Genomic DNA, 26514 nt, shown 5'->3' on the forward strand with positions numbered 1-26514 from the left:
GCATAAAAAACTGACGTGAGATCGAGGTTGCGTAGTCATTTAAAAAACATTTAAAGTGGTTTTGTCGTAGATGGGACCAAGGTTATAAGTGGATGCTTCGTGAAAAAAAGTTAAAAATTAATATGTGAGTGGTGGAAAAATACATTGGAAAGCATACTTATAATATGGACACATTCAATGAGAATTCATTTTAACTTGAACGTTGATTTGATTTCCTTGTCTTGATTTCACACACTGAATTATCCATAAAGCACAAGGTGAAAGAGTGTATAATATCAGTTGTGCAGGTATATGGGTATACGATTACCAAAAGAAAAGCATTTCTCGGGCGTAAACGTGCGCTTGAGATTGTTTATGGCAACTGGATAAGTCATTTACGGCTCTACCAAGGTACATGGCCATTTTGCAACACTTTAATATAGGGACAGTTGTTGAATGGAAGCACGGCCGACTTCTTAACATTCCAGAAAATATATTCAGATATGTGTTCTGGATATTTAAAATATCCATTGATAATTTTGTTCATTGTCGGCTGGTCCATAGACGACACACATGTGTACAAGAAGTATGATATAAAGATGTTGATTGCCTTTGGGGTAGATGCTAATGGCCAAATATTTCTCATCGCCTTTGCTATTTGTGCTAATGAGAGTCAAGAGACTTGGATATGGTTTTTAAACCACTTGAAAGAGCACGTTGTGAGACAACGTTCAGCTATTTGTCTAATATCTAATCGGCACATCGGGATCTTAAATTCTATGCGTGCTTTGGATGAATAGAAGGAGCGTACGGTTACCACCGTTACTGTGTTAGGCACTTGAAGGCCAGCTTCCAGCGGGCTTATCCGAACAAGAGGTTGCACGATCTAATATGGATAGATGCAACAGATCATCAAGAGAGAAAATTCATGATGCGGATAAAATTGATTAGGCTGGAAAAGGAATGAGCTTATCGTTGGTTGATGGATCTTGAGGTTGAGAAATAGACTCTGCATAAGGATGTTAGCTAAAGATGGGTAATTTTAATTACAAATGTCTCAGAGTCTTTTAATGGGTTGTTGAAGTCAGCCCGTGGACTGCCAGTCACTGCCATGGTGCAGATGTCATTCAAGCAGTTGGCGAAGAGGTTCGTTGATAGATCCCGCAGTGCATCCTGCTTGGTTGAAAGGGGTGTTCAAATTATGCCAAAATTGATGCAACGGTTTGAGCATTATAGGAAGCGGTCACAGTGGCATACATATGTTCAATACTGCAGCGATCAAAATATTTTTGAAGTTCGAACCAATTTACATCAAGGCCGCGATAATAATGCTCACACCAACAATGAGAGCACACAGTTATGTTCCTGTTGTAATTGGACGATGTATCACATGCCATGCTCTTATGTTATGAAGTGCTTTGAGCATACTAGTTTGCGACAACGAGGTATATTGATCGAGAATATAGTGTGGTTACATACGCAAACACCTATAGTGGGTACTTTCAACTAGTGGGTTCTGAGTTTTATTGGCCGCAGGAACCATTTTCAAACACTACTAAAAATCTGCTAAAAATCGACCAACTATTTCCGACCAACGTTGGTCGGTCAAAAAAAACGACCAAAAACCGTCCAGGTTGGACGGAAACTGGGGAAAACAAATATTTACATTTTTTAAAAACTAAATACCGACCAACGTTGGTCGGTAAATTGGTCAACGAATTGACCAAGCTGGTCAGACAAGAAAATTTTGGATTACCGACCAATGTTGGTCGGTAATCTGGATCTAATTTTTTAAATTTTAATAATTATTTTATTATTTAAAATATTTTATAATATTTAAGAATTTATATTTAAAATTACCGACCAACGTTGGTCGGTTAATGTAGGGAAAGCATTTACCGACCAACTTTGGTCGGTAATTGTTATTTTCTGCAAAATAACCGACCAAAGTTGGTCGATTATTACGTCAACATTGATCAAACTTTCGAATTACTTTTATATTTACTATATAAATAATATAAATGTAATTCGTTAACACTTTTGTAATACAAATAATTAATACACTAACATATACTATATATAACATGCTATTTGTAAATTGATTCATCGACTTATAACTTACTTAGATGCATCGATGAATATTAAAAATAAAACGTTTGACCTATATCGACTAATAGTAAAAACAAAACGTCTCGACTTATATCGATTAATCTAGCTATGCCATGTATTATTAGTGATGAATGAATGAAAAATAAAAGAATTAATACTAAACATCTGTGACACACACACACACACACACACACACACACACACACACACACACACACACACACACACACACACACACACACACACACATATATATATATATATATATATATATATATATATATATATATATATGGGGATCACAAATTAAATAAACGAAAGAAGATATTAGTATTAAGTAAACGAGTTAAATTAATAGGTCAAACATGGTCAAACTTTAACAAGCTATATATATACATACTAACATATACTATAACAAGCTATATATATAGTTAAAGTATTACAATGAAGTGTTTTTGTATGTGTATGTGTATATATATATATATATATATATATATATATATATATAAAAGAATACGAAGTGCTAGGACCACAAGGTCGGGTTCTTTTAGGGATAGACTTGGGAAGATACTAATTAGTATATATACTTTATCATCAAATATATCTATTTGTAAATTGATTCATCGACTTATAACTTACTTAGATGTATTGATGAATATTAATCGATGATTCATCAAAACGTCTCGATCTATATATCGATTAATCTATGTCATGCATTATTAGTGATGAACGAATGAAAAAAGAAGTTATTAGCATCAATTACAATATAGTGTATGTGTGTGTGTGAGAAATTACTCACATACTTAATTATAACTTAGAAAATTTACTTAGATAGATGCTATTATAATTTATTAAAATTAAATAGTTAATATAATTATTTATAAAGATTATGCTTATAGTTTATAATTATTTATAATAATTGCATAGTTAAATAAAATAAATGCTTGTAGTTTATAATATTTTTTTATAGTTTATAATATTTTAAGGAAAAAAACACAAAAAAAAAAGAATTTAATTTTTTTAAAAAAAAAACCGACCAAAGTTGGTCGGTTTTTGGTCAAACGGTCAGCACTTAATGTACCGACCAAAATTACCGACCAACTTTGGTCGGTAATTCTAAAATCAGAGAAGTGAAAAACGGGGGAAACCCCCATTTCTCTGAAATTTTTCCCTCTTCACTCTAAACCTTCCCCTCTCTCCTTCTCCCAGCCCTCCCCCTCGCCGTCCAGCCCTCACCCTCGCCGTCGCCGCGTCATCGCCGTCACCGCTGCCACTGCCACTACCGCCCCTCTCCTTCTCCATCTCCTAAAAATTCTAGGTTTGAATTACAACCCATTTATTTATTATTTCTATGTTTTGTTAATTAGTTATGAATTAGTTTCAATTGATTAGTGTTTTAATTATTTGAACATTGCATTTTATTGAGGATTAGGGTTTAGGTCTTGTTTGAATTAGTTTTGTTAATTAGTTTTATTAACTAATTAGTTTTGTTAATTAGTCAATTAGTTATGAATTAGTTTAGTTTAGGGTATGGGTTAAATTTCTTTAGTTTAGTTAGTTTATGTTTAAACTCGTAGGATATGAATTGAAATTTTAGTTTTAAAGATTTGTTCTTGTGAATTGAACTTTTAGGATATGAATTGAACTTTTAAGATATGAATTGGACCTTTTGGATATGAATTGAACTTTTAGGATATAAATTGGTGTAATTAGGGAAAAATAATTATCTTGAATTAACTAAAAAAGATATAATTAATTTATAATTATAGAATAAATTAATTTATTATTGTGAATCGAACTTTTAGGGTATGGGTTGAATTTCTTTAGTTTAGTTAGTTTATGTTTAAACTCGTAGGATATGAATTGAAATTTTAGTTTTTAGGATTTGTTCTTATGAATTGAACTTTTAGGATATGAATTGAACTTTTAAGATATGAATTGGACCTTTTGGATATGAATTGAACTTTTAGGATATAAATTGATGTAATTAGGAAAAAATAATTATCTTGAATTAACTAAAAAAGATATAATTAATTTATAATTGTAGAATAAATTAATTTTTTATTGTGAATCGAACTTTTAGGGTATGGGTTGAATTTTTTTAGTTTAGTTAGTTTATGTTTAAACTCGTAGGATATGAATTGAAATTTTAGTTTTTTGGATTTGTTCTTGTGAATTGAAATTTTAGGATATGAATTGAACTTTTAAGATATGAATTGGACCTTTTGGATATGAATTGAACTTTTAGGATATAAATTGGTGTAATTAGGAAAAAATAATTATCTTGAATTAACTAAAAAAGATATAATTAATTTATAATTATAGAATAAATTAATTTGTTGTTGTTTTATTTGTATAGATGGAACATCGTACTTGGATGTACAATAGAAATTATCCTAATCGGCGGGGATTGCGGGAGGATTTTGTAGAAGGGGTTGATGACTTTATTAGACATGCAATGTCACTTCCACCATACCAAAGTGAAGGAGTAATTAGGTGCCCTTGTGTCAGGTGCGATTGTATGAAGTTTAAAAAATCGGAGGAAGTTAAGCTTCATCTTTATAGGAAGGGGTTTATAGAGAATTACTTTGTGTGGACTAATCATGGAGAGATCGATGGTAGCCGTGGGATATTTCATAACATGGTTGTTGGTGAAAGTAGTAGGTCGGTGGAAGATGGTTGCATGTTATATTATAAAGATGATACAACTTTAGATAGTTGTAAATTTTGCGAAAAGCCTCGTTTCAAGAGGCTTTCCAGCGAGAATATGGTCGCTGTCAAGGCAATGCATTATTTACCTCTTATACCTAGGTTAAAGAGGTTATATGCGTCGATGAGTTCTGCTCCTCATATGAGATGGCACTTTGAAAATAGAAGACCACCTGGTGTTATGTGTCATCCTTCAGATGGAGAAGCTTGGAAGCACTTTGATAGGACATATCCAGATTTTGCTAGTGAACCAAGGAACATTCGGTTAGGTCTGTGTGCCGATGGCTTCACGCCTTTTTCTATATCTGCGACACCATATTCATGTTGGCCTGTCTTTCTTACACCTTATAATCTACCACCTGAGTTGTGTATGACTAGTCCATATATATTCTTAAATTGTATTATCCCCGGTCCACGTAATCCGAAAAGTTTGATTGATGTATATTTGCAACCTTTGATTGATGAGCTAAAACAATTGTGGTATGATGGTGTTGAAACATATGACATATCAACCAAGCAGAATTTTAATATGCGTGCTAATTTAATGTGGACTATTAATGATTTTCCTGCGTATGGAATGTTGTCTGGGTGGATGAGTGCTGGGAAGCTAGCTTGTCCTTACTTCATGGAAAATAGTAAAGCGTTCACTTTGAAACATGGCCGAAAGCAATCATGGTTTGATTGTCACCGTCAATTCTTGCCTGATGATCATGAGTTTAGAAGGATGAAAAATGCATTCAAAAAGAATAAAGTGGAATATGATTCTTCACCTCCGATACTTTCAGGTGAGGAAATTTGGGAGAGGGTCCAGAACTTCAGTAAAGTTACTGAGGCTCCACCTTATAGATTCTCCGGATATGGTGTTAATCATAATTGGACGAAACAGAGTATATTTTGGGAGTTGCCTTATTGGAAGGATAATCTTCTCCGACACAACCTTGATGTCATGCATATTGAGAAGAATTATTTTGATAATTTGTTCAACACAGTGATGGATGTTAAAGGTAAGAAAAAAGATAACCCGAAGGCTAGAATGGACTTACAAGAATATTGCAGGCGGCCTGAATTATACTTGCAGACAGCAAACAATGGTAAGGTGTTCAAGCCCAAAGCAAGTTACACATTCACTTTGGAGGAAAGATGACAAATTTGTGATTGGGTTACGAAATTAAAGATGCCTGAGGGTTATGCGTCGAATCTTGGAAAAAAGTAGATATGGAGGTAGGGAAGTTGAGCCATTTGAAAAGTCATGACTGCCATGTTTTCATGGAGACCTTAGTGCCTATTGCATTTTGTGATTTACCTGAAAGAATCTAGAAACCCATCACAGAGATTAGTTTGTTTTTCAAAGACTTGTGTTCTACCACATTAAGGGAAGAAAACCTACTTCGGATAGACCAGAACATCCGTGTAATTTCTAGTAAGATGGAAAAAATATTTCCATGTGGTTTATTTAATGTGATGGAACACCTTTCAATACACCTTGTACACGAGGCACGACTTGGAGGGCCTGTTCAATGCAGATGGATGTATCCCTTTGAGAGGTAATATTATAAGTTTGATGTAATATTCTATTTTATTTGAATGTTCTTGGCTAACATGAGATTATGTAGGACAATTGGCAAATGCAAACAATTTGTTAAGCAGAGGAATAAGATTGAAGGATCTATATGCGAAGCCTATCTTGCAAAGGAAACTGCACATTTTTGTTCTTATTATTTTGAGAGTAACGTGCCATGTTCTAGGAATAGGCCCAATAGGCACACGGTCGAATGTGTGAATGATCCATTATATCCACCAATGTCCATATTCAATCAACCAGGCCGATGTTCTAAGGATGTTAGAAAGAGAAGTTTGAGTGATATGGAGTACAAGTCAGCTACAATTCATGTGTTGCTAAATTGTCCCGAAGTTGTACCCTTTCTCAAGTAAGTATTGATTTATTAGTTATCAAAATGTAAAATTTACTGTGACTACATATTGATGCAACTACTAAAAATATTTGATATGTCACAGTCACTTCGTGGGTCAATTTGGCTATGATGCTGTATATACTAGATTTGATACGTGGTTCAAACAGTTTGTAAGTGTATATATATATATACATATGTAGTGAATGTATAAAAATTGATTCATAAGTTGTGCTAACTTATGAATTTTTTTAACTCTATGTAGGTAAATAATCCAAATAATGGTGTAAATCAATTTTTGAAAGATATATCTTGGGGACCTGGGCTTCAGGTCACAACAATGTCTAAGTACGTAGTGAATGGTTATAAGTTTCATACAGAGGATTGCTCTAAAAATAAAAATAGCAACAACAGCGGGGTGTGGGTTCAAGGTGGTGATGGCAACCAAGTTGGAGATATTGATTATTATGGTGTGGTCAAAGAAATATTATAACTAGAATATACAGGTTGGCCATATAAGAAATTGATACTCTTTAGATGCAAGTGGTTTGACCCAAATCCAACAAGAGGTACAAGAGTACACAACCAATACAACATAATTGAGGTTAATCATACGAGGGAGTATGATCGCTATGATCCTTTCATAATTGCACATAATGTTAGGCAAGTGTATTATGCTCCTTATCCATTGCGGCGGAATAAGTCCGATTGGTGGGTTATAATAAAAACTAAGCCTGTAGGTAGGGTGAAAGTCGAGAATGTGTTAGATGTTTCATATCAAAACGATATCTCCAATGTTCACCAAATAGTTGACGATCAGTTAGAAAATGATTTGGAACATCCTGAACGCATATTGGAAGAAGTTGATATAAATAAAGTAACAATTATAGAAAATGAGGACGAAGAATCAACTGATGAAGCTCAAACAAGTGAGGACGAAGAATTCTCGGACGAGGAACAATACGTCGATGAGGATTAAAAAGTTGGGTTTTTAAAGCACTCTCATTTTATAGCTAGTTTCTTATATGTTTCAATCTAAATGTGTATTATATTATGCAGATGGCAGGCAAGGGTCAAGGTAACAATGACCCTACTAGTTCTTGGGGTCGAGAAAAGGGTAGGAAGGGAAAGAGGAGGGTAGAAAATAATACTCCCTCTTGTCTACCCTTTTCAGAGATGCCTATGTATTATCCTCCACCACACGGCTATACTGAGGTGCCACAGCATCACGAGTCGTACACCTTCATTCAGACACCCAGTCTTCCATCATAGGGCCACAGGACTATACGTCCGACATACAGTCCAGCTGCCTCACAACCATCTGCATCACATCCACATGGATCACATCCCTACATATCACAGCCACATGGATCGCATCCACCCATGTCACAACCACTCGGGTCACAGCCACTCGGGTCACAGCCACTCGGGTCACAACCATCGGTATCATATCCACTTGGGTCGCATCCAGCTATGTCGCAGTTATAGGGATCGCAACCATCTTCATCATCGACTCCATCTATTGCAGGCCTTCGCCTGCGAGGCATTAGCTCTGACCCGCCTACACCGTCTTCACATGCCTCTGATACACATGCTTCGGATGGTGATGACGAGATAGTGCATTATGATCGATATTGCAGGATCATCATAGTCCCTGAGGGTGATGGGTAAGTGTTATTCATTATTTTTGCGTCTATTGATTTGTAACATTTTTACTAAGATATTAATGTGTTTTTATTATTAAATTGCAGGTTCAGGCCGGGTAATAAGACAACGAGGATAATCACCAATGCCATCAGAAAGCTTTGTGATGGCCCTTATGCGACTTGGACTGATTGTCCATTCTCACTGAAGGAGCAAATTTTCAATCAATTTAAGGTATAAATGTTCTTTTAAAACGTTTAATAATTTATATTTATGATATTTTCATCTAATATTTAACTTTTGAAATACAGAGCAAGTGTGTATGGGAAGACCGTTATAGCGCGGAAGTGGCTATAAATTTTCATCATAAAGCTCGCAAGAGATTGGCGGATGCTTTCTCGGATGCTAGAAAGAAGAACAAGAGGCCTGGCTGGTTACTTGAGAATTTGTGGAATGATTTGCAAAGGCAATGGCTTACCGCAGAGTTCTTAGAGAGGAGCGAAAAAGGAAAGAAAGCTCGCGCATCCGAGAAGGGAGGCTCCTTGCACACTGAAGGTGCGATCAGCCTAGGGACAATAAAAAAAAGATTGGTACGTAATTGCTTAAATTATTTTACTTTTCTAAGTATATCTATTCTGTTTATTAACTAAATTAATTTATTTTCAGGAAAAGAAGTATGGGCGTCCAATGAGTCATGATGAGCTATTCAAGGAGACACATATTGTAAAGAAGAAGAAAGAGGGGGATCAAGATAGGTGGGTTGAGGACCGAGCCTCGACTGCATATGTAAGCTTTCAATTTTATTTAAGTATTATAATTTACTTTTATAAAAAACTTGAAATACTGATTTAATTTAAAATAATATAGGGTCGCTACCAAAGTAACGTGGAGGAATTCATCCGTAGTCATCCAGCTAGTGAATCGGGTGAGCCAACCCAACCTTCGGACGAGGATGCTGAAAGAATATGGTTGGAGTCTGTTGGCGGTCCAAAATGGGGGAAGGTATACGGGCTTCCTACTAAAAACTTCCATCGTTATAAGTGTGGAATGCGAGGAATAGAGACTTCCTCACAAGGCGAGCAACTTAATAGGGAGAGCCTCTCCGCTATGCGGGAGACAGTGACAAAGCTCACATCAGAGCTAGAAGCGGCCAAGGAAAGAGAAAGGCTTAGAGATGCTCAATTCCTTAGCATGCAAGCTCAGATCAGAACTCTCCTATCTAGTGGAGCTTTTCCGTTGCCCCGATCTCATGAGTCATCTCCAGAGGGTCGACCTCCACGTGATCGCTCCACCCGCCCTGCTCGTGATTGTTCCTCCCGTCTTCCCCGTGATCGTGCTTTCCGTCCTCCACAAGACCGTTCTCTATATCGTCTTGTAAATGAAAGTTCATCAGACGGTAATGATGATGTTATAGAAAATACCCCTTGACTTTTATATTCTTTGAACTAGACAAATAGAACCAGTTTTGAACTAGTTGTAATTAGTTTTAACTTGGTTTTGAATTTTTATATTCAATTGAACTTCAATTTGTTAGTTTTAAAATATTTATTGAATGTTTTGGTTGTGGTTGTTGTATTGTTGTGGTTGTTGTGTTGTTGTTGTTGTTGTTGTTGTTGTTGTTGTTGTTGTTGTGTTGTTGTTGTTGTTGTTGTTGTTGTTGTTGTTGTTGTTGTTGTTGTTGTTGTTGTTGTTGTTGTTGTTGTTATTATTGTGTTGTTGTTGTGTTATTGTTGTTGTTGTTGTGTTATTGTATTGGTATGCTGGCAGGTGGTGTAGCTGCCAAAACAGACATTTTATGCCAAAGTTAAACCCAGAAAAACCGATCAAAGTTGGTCGGTTTTTAATAAAAAAAATAAATTATTCCAAAATACCTACCAAAGTTGGTCGGTTAATGAACATTGAATTCCCAGAATTCAACACTACCGTCCAACTTTGGTCGGTATTTTGCTTGCATTGTTGAGATTACCGACCATAGTTGGTCGGTAAGGTTTAATTTTAATTATTTTTAAAAAATATATATTTTCAATTACCGACCAAAGTTGGTCGATTTTTTTTAATTTTAATAATTAATAAAAAAAATATAATTTAGTTAAACCGACCAACTTTGGCCGGTAAAATTAAATTAATAAAATATATTTCCGACCAAAGTTGGTCGGTAAGTAATTAAACTTGTCAGATGGTCGTTTTAATATACCGACCAAAGTTGGTCGGTAATTTCTGACCAACTTTGGTCGGTAAGCCATTCCGACCATCAAAACACCGCCCACACCGTAATGGTCGCGTTTTGGTCGGTAATTTGTCATAACCGACCAACGTTGGTCGATATTTTTGGTCGGTTTTTAGCGAATATCTAGTAGTGAAAGGTTTGTAACAAGGCATTTTTTCACCGCAGGGGTGCAAACGGAACCAAATTTACATTTAACTACGTGTATATTAACTAAGGCCCCGTTCGTAAATTGTAGTGCTATAATTCGAATTTTGATATCTTAATTAACAGGTTGTTTAACATGTGTAGGATTATTTCTTAACCATCAACTTGTTTTGAAATCTCCGTTCTCTTTTCAATTGACATTAATAAGTACCAAAATTACAGAGGTAAAATTAAAAACGATCCGAGCAAAGCCACAGTGGTCCATTGGGGTACTTGTGTTTTGGCTTTGTTATGCAACAACATTAGAAAACTTCGGAAAGTCAAGAACTTTATTACTATGTTAGAATAAGTCGTGTTCCCTTTAATACTAAGAAGATAATTAAACGAGGCTAATAGGATAGCGCGAAGCACAGAAAAATTTACTATTTTATAATGCATAGGAGATAGGCTACAAAATAAGTGCCATGATCATGTCCTGCCACGTCCGACGTTGTGTCATGGTCACGCCCTGCCATGTCCTGCCATGTGCCATGGTCGCGTCCGACCACGCCGTGCCTTGTCCTGTAGCGTCCGACGCCGTGCCATGGCCATGTCCGACCCTCAAGTGGCCGATTATCACAGCATAACACAACTTGCACCTTAAGTGCTCAAATATCACTAACATATTATAAATTGCACTTAAGCATGGCCAAGTTGTAAAATAACTACTAAAAGAAAAAGGAACAAATCAAACTTTTTTCTTCCTTTTCTTTTATGGATAGCAAAATGGAAATATAAATAAACAATATTTTCTGTTTTATTGATTTCTATAGTTGCTTTCTTTCGTCTACTTTATGCATGAAAAAGACAAAACTGGTTTCGTAAATGTCAGCCATGATAACATTAGAATCGTCGAAATAATTGCTTCGGACGCGCATTTACATAAGCAATATCATTCGTTTTTTTTCTTTTATAACATTTTTTCCCCCACTTATGAACACAAAACCTGTCTATCTGTATAGCACTAAACGAAGCAGCCTCAACCTAGCAATCAGAATCTTGGACCAACTTGTGATTTCTTGAAATATCTGATTTTTCTTATTACTTTTTCTTTTTGCTTTAAATAAATACCCCTCTTAATCTATATTGCTGAATTTATCAGCCATAATGATTTTCTGTTGGACCTAATTTGCAGGTTGAACTAATAATTCAGAAAGAGACCTTTGTTTTTTGTCGGTCTTCCTTTTTTAGGGTTCCCAAGTTCTATCAAATAGAATTGATTAGTTGTAATACACAATATTTTACGTTGGTTATGTCTTTTTCTTTTTCTTTAGTTTTGTCAAGTACCATAGTTTACACAACTTTCTCTCTTACACATTAATTATGAATCGCCAAACCACTATCTACCAGACAATCACATGTTTTTTGTTAATAACTGGCCCCAAATTTGACATATACTAACTAATATACTACGATGAGATCTACATTGAGATGTCAATTATATCATATTGTTAATTAATAACATGACTACTAAATTCAACATATATTTGTAATACTGTAATGTGATCTGCACCGAGACTTCAATCTCATAGGGTGTATTTGGTATGAAAGGAAAATATTTTTTGAAAATATTTTTCAATTTTCTCATATTTGGTTGGCTTAAATATTTTAGAAAATATTTTCCGATCTCATGAACTCATTTTCCTTCACATATTACTTTACTTTATTGCTCAACTCCAGAGTTCAGAAACTCTTTCTCCTTTACATCTTCTATGTCACCCCTACTTCGCCACCGCCACCCCGGCCCCTAGACCCCGATTGACCTACCACCTTCGCCCACCCTTACCATTTCATCTCCTATAGTGTTTGCCTAAGTTATATGTTTTTCAAAAAATATTTTCTGCATGTTATCTAACCAAACACAAAAAATAAGCAAGAAAATCACTTATTTTTCAAGAGCGAATTTTTTTTTCTTCGTGCCAAACACACTCATAGTGTTAATTAATGATGCAAATACCAAAATCAGGTTTGAACTGAGATGACCATCATCTTGTACCTGAATCTTAATTGCTAGTGAATAAGGATCGGAGTCATCGACTAATATATGTTAAGGATATTTGAGAACACGAAAAAGGAGTATAAGCCTAAGAAGATTTAAGTTCAGCTTCCAAATTCCAAGCAATGAATAAACTGTTGGCTTTCAACTGGTTCGGATATTTTTTCACTGATCAGTGGATCATAAAAGATTTTATTGGATACAAGCTCTAGCTAAATACAAGAAAAAAGAATATGGTACATAGGAAGTTGGTCTTTAAATAATAAATAAAAATGATAAAGGAAAAACAAGGTGGTTTTGGACCTTTAGTAAAGGGCAAGTGAATGATATGATTAGAAGGTTGAATCGACATCTCTTGTGTTTGCAATGTGACAATAACATTTAAGCATCACTAGAAGTACGATGGGGACTCATCAAGTGTTTTTGACTTATACAACACTGATTAAAACTCACTACTGATTTTTAAATGTCAGTTCACATCTGACTCTCTCAAATTTAATTTGGCCAATTCATTACAGACGTAGCTCTATATATGAACATGATGTTTCACATTGGCTACATTTTAAGCTTACAAAAATTTTAAACGTGGACAATTTTAATTTTACGAAACATTAAAAAAGGACATATTTCTATGCAATTTAATTTCATATTTAAAAGACAAATATTGACAATATTGATTTAGAACACGTCAAGAAGAACATATTTCCCGGAAATTTTGACAGCAAAAACAAACGTATCTGGCGTTACTACTTATTTCAATTGGCCAGCAAGTTGGCTAGCATTTTGATTTGTATTGGGCCGGTTAAATTTTGAGTTTTGTTGGAACCTAAATAGCCGTGCACCCGATCGATTGAACTAAAAATACGTAACGGATGTATAATATATGTACAAAATCGATGCAATAGCTTCGGTTAGAGCAAAGCCTAAAATGACAATAACCAAATAATTATTTTGCCAATGATGAATTTCGCGCCATGAAATAAAACGAGGACCTAAGGACGTTTTCAATATCGACAACAGCTCCCGCTAAAGCAATTGTAGTAGCTACTGCACCCATCGATTTTGCACCTTCTAATATCTCGAGTTTAGAATTCTCCTCACGCTTTTCCATTACGATTTTCTCTTCGAGAACACTCACCTCGTCGATTCTTCTCCTCATTCTTTTCTATCTTGTACATATGTAGGCTTGCATTCATGTATCATATGTGTACGATAATATTTAATCAGTGTATAATCTACGTATACTAATTAAAAAATATAAATAATAAATCCGACCGGCTAGTTGTACGAAGCTCCCAATTTTTGTTCCCTCACTCTTCAAGCAATTAGTTTTACATTACCTAGAGCAAAAGTATTTAGTCACACGATCATTGTATAAAAGTAACTTTTATTAACTGACAATGTAAAATAAAAGTATGACCAGTGCTTATCTGGAAAATAAAGCAAGTTTCCTGCGTTAATATTTTAAAATTTTGATAGTGCATAATTCTTTATACCGTTAGTGTAAAAAAGGGCAGTCCGGTGCATGCAACATCACGTATTTACACAGGGAAAGGTTGTACTCCAAAGAGTGTGATGTAGACAACCTACCCTGATGGAAGTATCAGTGATTGTTTCTACAGCTCGAACCCGTAACTTATAGGTCACACGGAAACAACTTTGCTGTGGCTTTTAAGGCTCTCTTTCTACTGTTAGCGTATGTAAGTTATATATGAGAAATATGTTAATATCTTATTGATGAATGAAACTTGGAAAGGGAAAAGAGAGGTCCATTGTCCACCCTAGCAGAGGCTCAAAGTCTCAAAGTTGCATGTGCAGTGTTTTATATAAGGGGGGCGAAAGGCAACTGTTTCCTTAGTGACTAAGAAGGGTTGTGTTTGTAGGGAGTGGGGGACACAGTGCCTAAGGGGTCTCTTCCATCTTTTTATAGTAATAGAAACAATAATGCAACCAAGTAGCATGTGGTCTCTCTCTTTGCATCATATCACTTGTGTTCAGTAGAGAATAAGACACGTGCAAATTAATTGTGTACATGAACCATATGGCATTAACTGATTTTCTGATGTGAACCATGCATTCCAACAGCAAAACTTGATCATAATTTCCTGAACAAAAATGGTAAGTTGTTATTGTTACTTTTGCTCTCTTCTCAAACAAGGAATACCGACATGAATTGATGAATCAATACATTTAACTCGTCCAGCAGAAAATCGAGTGGTTAAATAATCGACCCAACAGTTGTACGAATATAGCATTCCAGTTCATAGTGTTTCTACTTTACGTCGAAAATACTATACAAATAACAGTGATCTTTTTGCTCAAGATTGCAAGTAGTTTTTCTTGTCACTATATGTTTTACTGATCAATAGTCTATTACTTCCATCTGTAAGGTTTTGTAGGCAGGGGCGGAGCTACCGTATGAGTTACGGGTTTGTATAGGGTAAAATTGATTCATATTAAATATTCGTATAATAGAGCGACACGTGGAACCGAAGACAGATGGAAAGCGAGACAGGTGAAAATCAAGACCGGGAGCAACAGTTTCGGTTGGCACCGGGAAGCTCCCGAAGGGAATATTGCTAATAAAGACAAAAGAATGCATGCCACCTGATAGCATTTAATGAAGAATATTCTGCAGTATTAAATACATAGTCCGTTATAGAGAATATGACATTCATAGCCTGCCGTTACACATTCTTCAATGGCCCCCATAATTGTCATTTAAGAGGGGTTTGATCCTAGGACCTTGTTCCCTAGATGCAACTATAAATAGTGACTTCAACAGCCATTAGAAAGGGACGAATTTTCTAACAAACTTATGCTATATAGTATTCAAAAGCTCAATAACATTTCATTTCTGGTTTATTAAGATTCATATTGCTTCCTTCGGAAGCTCTGCTCCCGGAACTAGGCTATTCATTGTCATATCTCGATTCAACGCTAAGTCTTGCATTTTATTTAATTTATTTATCATCTTGGGATAAATCGATTCGCGTATCTATAAACCACGTTAGAAATTCAACTGTACCGTTTTACAGGTAAACAGTTTAGCGCCCACCGTAGGGCTTAGACAGTTGTATAATTGGGCTGATCCTTGTATCTATTACAAACCTGTTTAATTCTTTGTTTCTTAGCGAAAAATCATAAAAAATGGCAGATAACGATGTCAACATCACGCACAACGTTGAGGCCCAAGAAAATCAGCCACCACATGAGGATTCGATCAGCGATACCCGCAACGAGAGGGATGAGGCCATGCCGGTCCACGCCGGGCAATATCCACGACACGTTTGGGAGGCAACTCCTGATGATACTGAAGACGAGCACGTTGTGGAAACAGTGAGAATCCTGAGGGAAAAACAAAAGGCTATTATTGGTCATCTCTCGCGACAGGATCAGGTCATGACGAAGTTAAGGCAGGCGTTGTTGGGTGCTTCCAACAACGTGAATGGAAGAGGTTCAGTTCCTCCTAGTGCTCCCGCAAACCAAGCATCACAAAGGGTTGATAACAACACCCCGAGGGGTGAGGTCAGCTTCGACAGGGTCGGGGGGAACGACTACAGATCCGGTAACAATAACGAGAAGGATCCCTTTAAAGTCGAACTCATGTGGTTTATAAGGGAAATAAATGCCTGAATGGATCAAATCTCGGGTGCACCGCCAGTGTTGAAAGGACCGGACTCAAAGAAATACACCCAATTGCCATTTAAACCAAGCGCGACATCAGAGTTGATCCTGAAGCGGTTCAAAATGCCAGACGTGTCAAAATATGATGGGACTCCGAATCCTCAGGAGCACATAACCACCTATATAATGGCGGTGAAAGGAAACGACTTAGCTCTGCGTGAGATTGAGTCAGTCTTATTTAAGAAGTTCGGGGAGACCCTCACGAAGAGGGCCCTGACATGGTATTTACTTTTATCCGAGCACTCAATAGATTCCTTTGATATTCTCACGAATTCTTTTATCAAGGCCCATGTCGGGGCTAGGAAGGTACATGCCCGAAAGGCTGACATATTTAGAACTGCCCAAGGAGAGTCCGAGCTACTACGAGAGTTCGTGACCAGGTTTCAAAAAGAAAGAATGCTGCTGCCGACCGTGCCATACGAATGGGCAATTGAGGCATTTACTAAAAGGCTGAACCCAAGGAGCTCAGACACTTCCCGGTAACTGAAAGAAAGTCTTCTTAAGTTCCAGGAAACAACATGGGCGGATGTCCACAATCGCTATGAATCGAAGATAAGGATAGAGGATGACCGGCTCGATTTTCCTGCATCAACCAAGGGTCGAGACTGAGAGAAGAATAAGGACAAGGTGAAGGATGATTTTGACGCAGATCGACGGTCTTCTAGAGGTCAGTTTTTGCCCTATGAAAGGGACGAGGGACGCGACAGAGGTTTCCGATCGGCGGATAGGTTCCCTACTACTAGGAGAGTTGATCGTGGCCGGAATAATAGATCGTTGCAGGATAAAAAAGTATCGGGTTCTCGGGATCGGTGATAAGGAACATAGGAAGCACGATTTTCGAGGCCAATGAGATCCGACCCCAATCAAAGAGATCTTAATCTATGGTATGAGTACCATGGGACCAATAGCCATCGGACTGGGGATTGCAGACATCTGCGCAAGGAGGTAATGATATTGTTGAAATACAACCATCTTAGAGAATTCTTAAGCGACCGAGCTAGAATAACTACGGTCGCAACAGGGATAACGCAGAACCCTCAAAAGCAGGAAAAAATCCTCCTCGCCTAGCGATAACATGATTTTCAGGGAAAATGAGATTAATGGTGTAATCTTTTCGGCATCGAAAAAGACAAAGGTATCGGTGACCCATAGAAAGAGACTCTGGGAAGTCACCGAGGACGATATCACCTTCACGGAGGAGGACGCAGACGCACTCCTACTACTGCACAACGATGCCTTGATAATTTCTCTTAATATTTTAGATTTTAAAATTAAACGTGTTTTGGTGAACCTAGGGAGTTCAACTAATATTATCCAATGGAGAATGCTGGAACAAGCCAAGCTGACCAGAAGCATCATTCTGGTCACAAAGCTCCTCGTCGGGTTCAATTTAGCAAGCGTGAAAACCCCAGGGGAAATTCTACTGCCCACAAATGCCGAAGGGGTAATGAAGACGACCCTTTTTGAAGTAGTAGACGACGATGTAGTCTACAATATTATTCTTGGAAGACCATGGATTATGAGATGAAGGTTGTACTGTCAACATACCATCAACTTTTGAAATTCCCAATGCCGGAGGGAATTAAACAAATAAGAGGAGATCAACCAGTGGCAAAGTAGATGAACGCGATCTCAGTTTCCAGTAGCAAAGGAAAGGAGCATGCAACATAGCAATTACAGGAACCGACGCCTGCTCCCGAGCCAAACGAAGTCAACAAGGGGGAGGAGTCATCGGAATCCTATCATGTACCTAGATATTTCCAGGTACCAGAAGAAACAGACGCAACCAAATCCATAGCGGAAGAACTTATGCAAGTCGCATTATTTGAGAAATTGTTGGAGAGGAAGTTCCATTTAGGGAAAGGATTAAACCCCGAGCTCAGGTAAGGATTTATAGAATTTCTTAAATTTAACGTTGACTCTTTTGCGTGGTCGCATGAGGATATGATAGGTATTCCACCAGAGGTGATCGTGCACAAGTTAAGCCTGTATCCTAACATCCATTCGGTAAGGCAGAAGAAACGCCATATTGCCGAGGTTAGAAACAAATTTGTCAAAGAAGAGGTAACTCGATTGCTTGATATCGGTTCAATCCGGGAGGTAAAATATTCAGACTGGCTAGCTAATGTAGTAGTAGTTCCAAAAAAGAATAGTAAATTTCGCACGTGCATAGATTATAAGGATCTGAATAAGGCGTGCCCAAAAGACTCGTTCCCATTGCCAAACATTGATCAAATGATTGATACGACGTCCGGGCACGAGTTCATGAATTTCCTCGATGCCTATTCTGGGTACAACCAAATCAAAATAAACCTGGAGGATCAGGAAAAAACTTTTTTCATAACGAACTTCAACACATATTGCTATAATATGATGCCTTTCGGGCTTAAGAACGTCGGATCCACTTATCAGAGGCTTGTGAATAAAATGTTTGAAAAACAAATAGGGAAAACCATGGAAGTTTGATGATATGTTGGTTAAGTCTTTAAACGTAGGTGATCATATTAAGCACTTACAAGAAACCTTTGACATCCTAAGAAAGTACAACATGAAGCTTAACCCCAAAAAATATGCATTCGGAGTCAGCTCCGGTAACTTTTTAGGGTTCTCGGTATCACAAATGGGGATCGAAGTCAATCCCGATAAAAGTAAAGCCACCGAGGACATCCCCGACCAGCTATCAAACGTGAAAGATGTTCAAAGGTTAACAGGAACACAAGCCGCTTTAAGCAGATTCTTTTCCCGGTCTTCAAAAAAATGTCACCAGTTCTTCTCACTTTTAAAAAAGAAGAACAACTTCGAATGGACTCTGGAATGCCAGCATGCTCTGAAAGATTTGAAAAGGTATTTATCGAGCCCTCTATTACTATCGAAACCGGAGGAAGGCGAGCAGTTGCTGATTTACTTAGCGGTGTCGGAGTTAGCGGTAAGTGTCATTTTAGTCTGTGAAGACGAAGGTACACAATCTCCTATCTATTATGTCAGTAAAATTTTAACGGGAGCGAAAACTCGGTACCCACATCTCGAAAAGTTGGTCTTAGCTCTCGTAGTCGTCGCTCGAAAGCTTAGGCCTTATTTTCAATGTCACCCGATAGCTGTGGTGACAACCTTTCCCCTATGGAATATCCTTCACAAACTTAAACTATCAGGTCGACTGGCCAAATGGGCAGTCAAAATGAGTGAATTTGACATAGAGTATAAACCCTGGACTACGATCAAGTCACAAGTTTTGGCCGACTTTATGGCCGACTTCGGTCCTGGACTACCGCCTTTAGCCATCAAAGAAGCAGAGATGGTATTGGAATCGACATCAGGAGTCTGGACCTTATTCACAGACGGAGCTTCCAACGTGAAAGGGTCCGGGCTCGGGGTAGTACTGATCACGCCCTTGGGAGAAACCCCGAGGTAGGGAATAAGAACTATTCCCTTGACTAATAATGAAGCCGAGTATGAGGCTTTAATTGCAAGACTCGAGCTGGCTCGGGGACTAGACTCCGAGGTCATAGAAATCAAATGTGATTCCCTACTGGTAGTGAATCAGGTCTATGGGATCTCGACACCAAAGAGGAACGCTTGCAATAATATGTAGTGAAAGTCCAGACTCTACTTGCACGGTTCAGGGAATGGTCAATCACCCATATCCCGAGGGAAGAAAACGCAAAAGTAGACGCACTAGAAAATCTGGGCTCGTCCACGAAAATGAAGGGATCAGACTCCGGTACTGTCGTACATCTTATGTATTCGATATTGGATGTGGACGGTTATTATGAAGTAAATGCAATCAATTTGGTCTGGGACTGAAGAAATGAGATCATTGACTATCTCGAGCACGAAAAACTACCCGAAGATCCCAAGACATCCTGGGTACTTTGCACTAAAGCAGCCCGTTATTGCTTCAGGGGAGGCCAATTGTATAGAAAGTCTTTCCAAGTCCCGCTGGCCCGATGTTTAGGAGCCTCCGAGGCTAATTACGTCATGAGAGAAGTTCACGAAGGAATCTGTGGAAATCACTCAAGTGCAGATTCCTTGGTATTAAAGCTAATTAAGGCAGCATACTACTAGCCCCGGATGGAACAAGATGCTAAGACATGTTCAAAAATGCGATAAGTGTCAACGCCATGCGCCATTGGTGCATCAACCAGCAGAACTATTGCACTCGATTTTGTCGCCTTGGCCATTCATGAAATGGGGGGACATAGTTGGTCCGCTACCGCCGGCTCCTGGCAAGATAAGCTTTCTTTTGATTTTGACTACTTTTCTAAGTGGGTTGAAGAGGTCCTTACCAGAAAATTGGTGAGCGTGAAGTGGTTGACTTCCTGTTGGAGAATATAATTTACAGGTTCGAGATACCAAAAGAGATATCATGCGACAACGGGCCATAATTTATAGGCGCACAAGTCACAAAATTCCTTGAAGATTTGAAAATCAAAAGAATCACATCGTTGCCATACCACCCGAGTGCAAACAGTCAAGCGGAATCAACAAACAAAGTGATTATTCAAAATCTCAAAAAGAGATTGGAAGCAGCCAAAGGCAAATGACCCTAAGAGTTACCGGGAGTGCTATGTGCATACCGAACGACGGCGAAGTCAAGCACGTGAGAGACAAAATTCTCTCTCATGTACGAAGTAGAAGTCCTGATCCCGGTGGAAGTGGGAGAGCCTATCATGAGATACTTCCGGGCGGATGAAGAAGCAAACAACGAAGCATTGTTGGTCAGACTGGACCTGCTCGATGAATATAGGGACTTGGCACATATAAGGATGGTGGCCCAGAAATAAATATTGGAAAGATACTACAATCGAATGGACAATTTCCATTATTTCAAAGTAGGAGACTTGGTTTTAAGGAAAGTAACTCAAAACACCCGGGAGCTCAATGCAGGAAAGCTGGGTCCAACGTGGGAAGGCCCTTACCAGGTTTCAGCTGTCAGCAGAAAAAGATCATACGAATTGGAAAATTAAGACGGAGTAAAATTGCCGAGCAGCTGGAATGTGTTACACCTCAAAAGGTACTATTCCTGATGGGGACCGCTTATACTGAAAGTATGTGCTGTACTCTTTTTTCCTTCGTTCAGTGTTTGTCCCAATTGGGGTTTTCTAGCAAGATTTTTAATGAGGCAGCAACGGAAAGCGTATTACGAAGGAAATGCTTTCAGAATAAATAAGACCTTTAAACGACAAGGCATGGAAGCAATGAACCACTACAGGACGGTTAGATAATTTTTTGCTCAGTAGTAAAGTTCCTAACGGGAAATAAAGTTTGCTACCAGACCAAAGGTTAGCCGACCGTTCACGAGTACAAGTCATTAGGGGTGGTTAGATAATCTTTGGTTCTATAGCAAAGTTCCTAATGGGAAATAAAGCTTGCTATCAGACCAAAGATTATCCAACCATTAACTAGTGAGACCTTTAAAGAAGCAAGACTTCCAGTGTTCAAATTCGCATTCTTCGGATTGAACAAAGAGGGGGGGGGGGATGATATGAGAATATGGCCACATGACTGCTGTTACACCATATGCGTCCCAAGGTGACATAATGAATATAAGACTTGTTAATAATTATTTAAATAATTTTAAAGTTATAATATGGCTATATATGATGTTTGGATAGAAATATGAAGTTTGGAAAAAATCGGATTAAAGTTGCGAAAAAAACGACTAAGAATTTGCCTTGTAACAAAACTTTTTGAGAAATAAATTTCGTGTACTATATGGGGTCTTTTTGGGACATATTATATATATAAAATTGAAGGTCTTGGAATGTAGTTTCCAACGCTCTTAACCGTTCATTCACACGACACCCGAATAAAAAGTTATAAGCGTTGGAAGAAGGACGAATGCTAGGGTGCCAAGTAGCATCTTTTGACTTTTCAAATAAAATGGATATTTATATCCTTATCTCGTTTATTTCTTCAATTTTCCAGAACAGACAACCAAATAATACCCCTAACTTTACTCTTAAGCTCTCTGCAAGAGCTTTAAACAAGATTATCATCCCGGACACGGAATCAAGAAACGATAATATTAAAATGATCCCTACGACGTAAGTATCACTATATCGTCTCTATTTTTCTTTGTAGTTTGAGTTTTGGAAGGTACTTCATAGTTAAGAAAACATGTAATTTCTGTATTTAAATATCAAGGAAGGTTGATAAATTCGTTTCCTAATAGTTAGAACTCACGGGACGGTGATCGGAAGCCGTGAGTTCGAGTTATTCACTTGTTAAGGCTATCCATTCTTTCCTTTTTGGAATGATCCATATAATGCAAGAAATGAGCAAGTACGCAACTTTCACAAATAATTCTATTCCTAGAAGTACTAGGGTTGCCTATGTTCTTGATTCCCCATATGTCCTACTATCATATCGTCTATTCATGGGTCTTATGATATTCCGAGAGATCTTATAGATTTACTTCCTTATGCATTGCATTCATTTATACATGTACATTGACCCATGAGCAGATAGCGTTATATGCGCGTAAATTATATGTATATGGGATATGGAAAAGGTTATGGCGTTATATACGCACCACCACCTAATCAGCTGGTATACATTGATGATTTCGCCCACAGTGGATGGGATGCCCCCAGAGGCTTGATGATATTATGTACGCATATACTTATGCATGGTATGGCATTTATACGCACATGCATGGTATTATAAATATTTTCATGATTCACAGAGCTATTCAGACTTACAGGTTGAGTTCCTTACTCCATGTTTCTTTCATGCCTTACATACTCGGTACTTTATTTGTACTGACGTCCCTTTTGCATGGGGACGCTATATTTCATGCCCGCAGGTCCCGATAGACAGGTTGAGAGTTCTCCTAGTAGGCTATCAACTCAACAGAAGGTGTTTGTGCACTCCACTTGCTCCGGAGTTGCCTATTTGGTCAGTATAATTTGAATATGTATTGATTGGTATGGCGGGGCCCTGTCCCGACCTTTATGACATTTATGTACTCTTAGAGGCTTATAGACAGATGACATGTATATGGATACTTGTATGGCCTTATCGGCCTATGTCATGAGTATACAAATGATCATGTCGGCCTTATAGGTCCGTATGTCACACGTATAAGTTTCTATATCATGTTGGGTCGTCCTATGTCTAGTATTCCCTTATGTTTTATTCTCGTTATCTCATGACGACCCTTCTGGACCACTTACCTATGACAATATGATAAGAAAGATATGTTACATTGGTACTCAATTGTGTAAGGCACCGGGTGCCCATAACGGCCTTGCGGTTTGGGTCGTGACAACTGCCACATAAACTAGGACTACAAAATTCGGGAACAAACATGTATCATCAGGACCGAGGACTGCACGACCAGCCCCTTAGAAAGAAGTTGTACAAATTGGCCACAAGTAATGGTAATTTCTTTTCAGCACAACGAATGCTTATGTACAAAAAAATGGAAGGAATAAAGTAAAGTCTTTTTATTTTTATCTTGTTTCTTGTCCAAACGATGAATCTATTTTATCATTTGAAAGTTAATCAAGTACTTCAAATGCTAGTACTAGAATGAATAGGAGACGTCCTCTTCAAGAGCACCGTAAATATAAGAGGGCCCTCTCTTATGAAACCCTCACAGTAAAGGGTTGGTTCTGGAAGAATTTGTGCCCGGAATCTGAATGCCAACGGGGAAAAATGCACCCGAAGCCTTGCATAACTCGACGCAAAAAAGTAAAATTTGTGCAATTCTTAAACGAAAAAGCACTTTTATATAACAAACGTGCCAAACAGCACAAGTACAAAAGTATAAAAAAAACAAAGGGAAAAGAAATCAAAAAACTAAACTACTATGTCCCCAAAACTCGGGGGAAGAGAAGTGTCTGCGCCCCTAGGGGAAGTAGGTAGATCTGTCGTCGGCTCGGGATCTTGGCCTTCATCATCCTCACCTTAAAGTTCTTCTTCAGTTCCCGAGAATTGGGAATCGGAACTCGAAGAGTCAGTCGCATTAGGCTGATCCGGGAGGCCCCTTCGGTTAGTTGACTCCAGCTCACTGGCCTTGGCGATCTCGGCATCAAAATCAATGACGCTCACTTTGGCCTCTTCCAAGGTTTTTATCCTCATACTATATATCAAATATGTTTTTTCTACAATGAGGGAAGCCGTTCGGCGTTGAAGCTCTTCCTTAAGCTGATCAACCTCAGTCGAAAGATTATTCCTCTCGGATCTTGCGGCCTGAAGGCTGACGTCAAGGTCACAGATAGTGGAGTTATAAACTTTATTATGCTCCATGACCCTCTTATACTTCTCTTCCATCCGGACATGCTTCTCCTCGGCAGCAGTAGCCTCTTTAGCTTTGGAGTTCAAGGCTGCCTCCAAATTATTTAGTCTTTCAGTAGAGGCAGCCTCGCGCTCAGCAGCAACAAGAACAACATTTTGGACCTCAGACCACTTTGCCTTGGCCTGTTAAAATTGTACTCTTAACAGGGCAGCCTCTTGGCTAAAGGTCATCACCTCTTGCTCACTCTGCTGCAACCGAGTCTCCAACTTAACGGCTTCAGCGACTTGTGCTTCTAGTACCGGGAGGCGAGCAATAATTTGCTCCCGCTCGGCCAACAGCTGATACCACTCAGATGTGAGTTTTCTTTATCAAGGATCAACTACTGAAGGCCCACGAAAGCAAGCAAGTTAGCCTGTAAAGCAAAAATTCAAATAAAAAATCCTGTCATAGCGAAACTACAAGAAACAGTAAAATGAGCAAATATCGTACTGCTGCCGCGTTGTGCACGACGTTGTTTATCATACACTCTCTTGAGAGAGATTGTATTTTATTCTTATCTTTCTCTAAACTCAGAGTCTTCAGGTAACTGGCAAGTTCCACCGGCTGTGACAGAAGATGGAACCCGGTAGAGATGGAGAGGGAGAAACTCCTCCTCTTTTGAAGATCTGTGGAGGGGAACGAATAGTTATACCCCAAATCCCCATGGCTTGGGGACTGGAGAGGAGGGACCTCCTCATCTCGGGTGTCCACAGACGGTGGGGATGATGTAGCAGTTGCTGGTGGTGAAGGCATGGCTAGCGAAGAAGAAGATGAAGCTGATGATGTTGTGGGTTGAGAAGCAGCTATTGCAAAAGCAATACCCGGAGGCCGGTGGGGATGATGTAGTTATTGGTTGCTCATCAACCGAAGACGGAAAAGGCCCGGTACCCAACCTCACAGTACCCGGAGCAACGACGGGGGTTCGAAAGCGAGAGTTGGCATCTTCCACTATATCACACTCTCACCAGAGCGCCTGGACGTCGTCCTTGTTTGGTGTTACTAGCTCAACAGATTAAGCATTTTGTTGAGCTGATGAAGTTCGTCGTCTCCTCTGTAGGGAAGCCCATTCATCACTAGCTCCCCCATCATCATCGATCACCACAGTGGTTGCGGCTGTCTCGGGCGCGGTATTATTTACCCTTTCATTTTTACCCTCGGCCGTAGAGGAACGTCACCTTTTTTGTTGCTTGTTCTCTGGTCGGGGACTCCGAGAGGAAGCACCTGCACCGAAAGCAGGTCTCATGGCACTTGTTCGGGTGAAAGCCTATTGCAACATCTATAGGATCATCCAAAACGTCCTCCTCGGGGACGGTAATAGAACCCTGTGGAAGACCTGAATTCAATGGAAAGAGATTTCAGCCAATTTTCTTATACGTAAGGTAAAAACAAGATTAGTTTGAGAATCAACCTACCATAATTTTTGGCCTTCTACCCGTATTTGAGGCATAATACTTTTCACCAGTGGGTCTCGGGTGTGGTAATATCTAGGATCTTCTGGACCCACTGGTCCAAGCCTTCAACCATTGGAGGTGTCCATCAAGTTGCTGAAATAGTGAAAAGAAAAAGATTAGTAACAGCATGGAACAACTTTTGATCGAGGAAAAGACAGACATTGAACTTATGTGTACGAGTCCATGACTCGGGGAAAGCTGGAGTTGTGGCCGGGATGATGTCCTTAGTGTAAACTACAACAAACCGCTCCATCCATCCGCTGTCATTGTCATCATCCATGCTGGTAAGCAAAGTGTGGTGACCATGTTTGCTGATGTTTATCATTCCCCACAAAAGA

General features: G+C 38.5%; 2 protein-coding genes across 2 annotated transcripts; one reads left to right on the forward strand and one right to left on the reverse strand.

Moving 5' to 3' along the window:
- Positions 1 to 17519: 17519 nt before the first annotated feature.
- Positions 17520 to 17972, forward strand: LOC138910257 (uncharacterized). Its single transcript, XM_070201485.1, has one exon. It carries the CDS (start codon positions 17520 to 17522, stop codon positions 17970 to 17972), a length of 453 nt encoding a protein of 150 aa, XP_070057586.1.
- A 6383-nt stretch (positions 17973 to 24355) lies between these two features.
- LOC138910258 (uncharacterized) lies at positions 24356 to 25478 on the reverse strand. The gene is made up of 3 exons (XM_070201486.1): positions 25176 to 25478; positions 24920 to 25024; positions 24356 to 24868 (listed from the first exon to the last, which is right to left on the reverse strand). The coding sequence occupies exons 1-3, from the start codon at positions 25476 to 25478 to the stop codon at positions 24356 to 24358; spliced, it is 921 nt and encodes a 306-aa protein (XP_070057587.1).
- Positions 25479 to 26514: the final 1036 nt, after the last annotated feature.

The sequence above is a fragment of the Nicotiana tomentosiformis genome, chromosome 4, assembly GCF_000390325.3.
Source record: "Nicotiana tomentosiformis chromosome 4, ASM39032v3, whole genome shotgun sequence".
Taxonomy (NCBI): domain Eukaryota; kingdom Viridiplantae; phylum Streptophyta; class Magnoliopsida; order Solanales; family Solanaceae; genus Nicotiana; species Nicotiana tomentosiformis.

Coding starts and splice junctions, on each gene's coding strand:
- LOC138910257 (XM_070201485.1), top strand. CDS start 17,520: ATGATTTTCAGGGAAAATGAGATTAATGGTGTAATCTTTTCGGCATCG.
- LOC138910258 (XM_070201486.1), bottom strand. CDS start 25,478: ATGCCTTCACCACCAGCAACTGCTACATCATCCCCACCGTCTGTGGAC. Junction 25,025..25,175: donor TCGTGCACAACGCGGCAGCA/GTACGATATTTG, acceptor GAGTGGTATCAG/CTGTTGGCCGAGCGGGAGCA. Junction 24,869..24,919: donor TGCAGCAGAGTGAGCAAGAG/GTGATGACCTTT, acceptor CAATTTTAACAG/GCCAAGGCAAAGTGGTCTGA.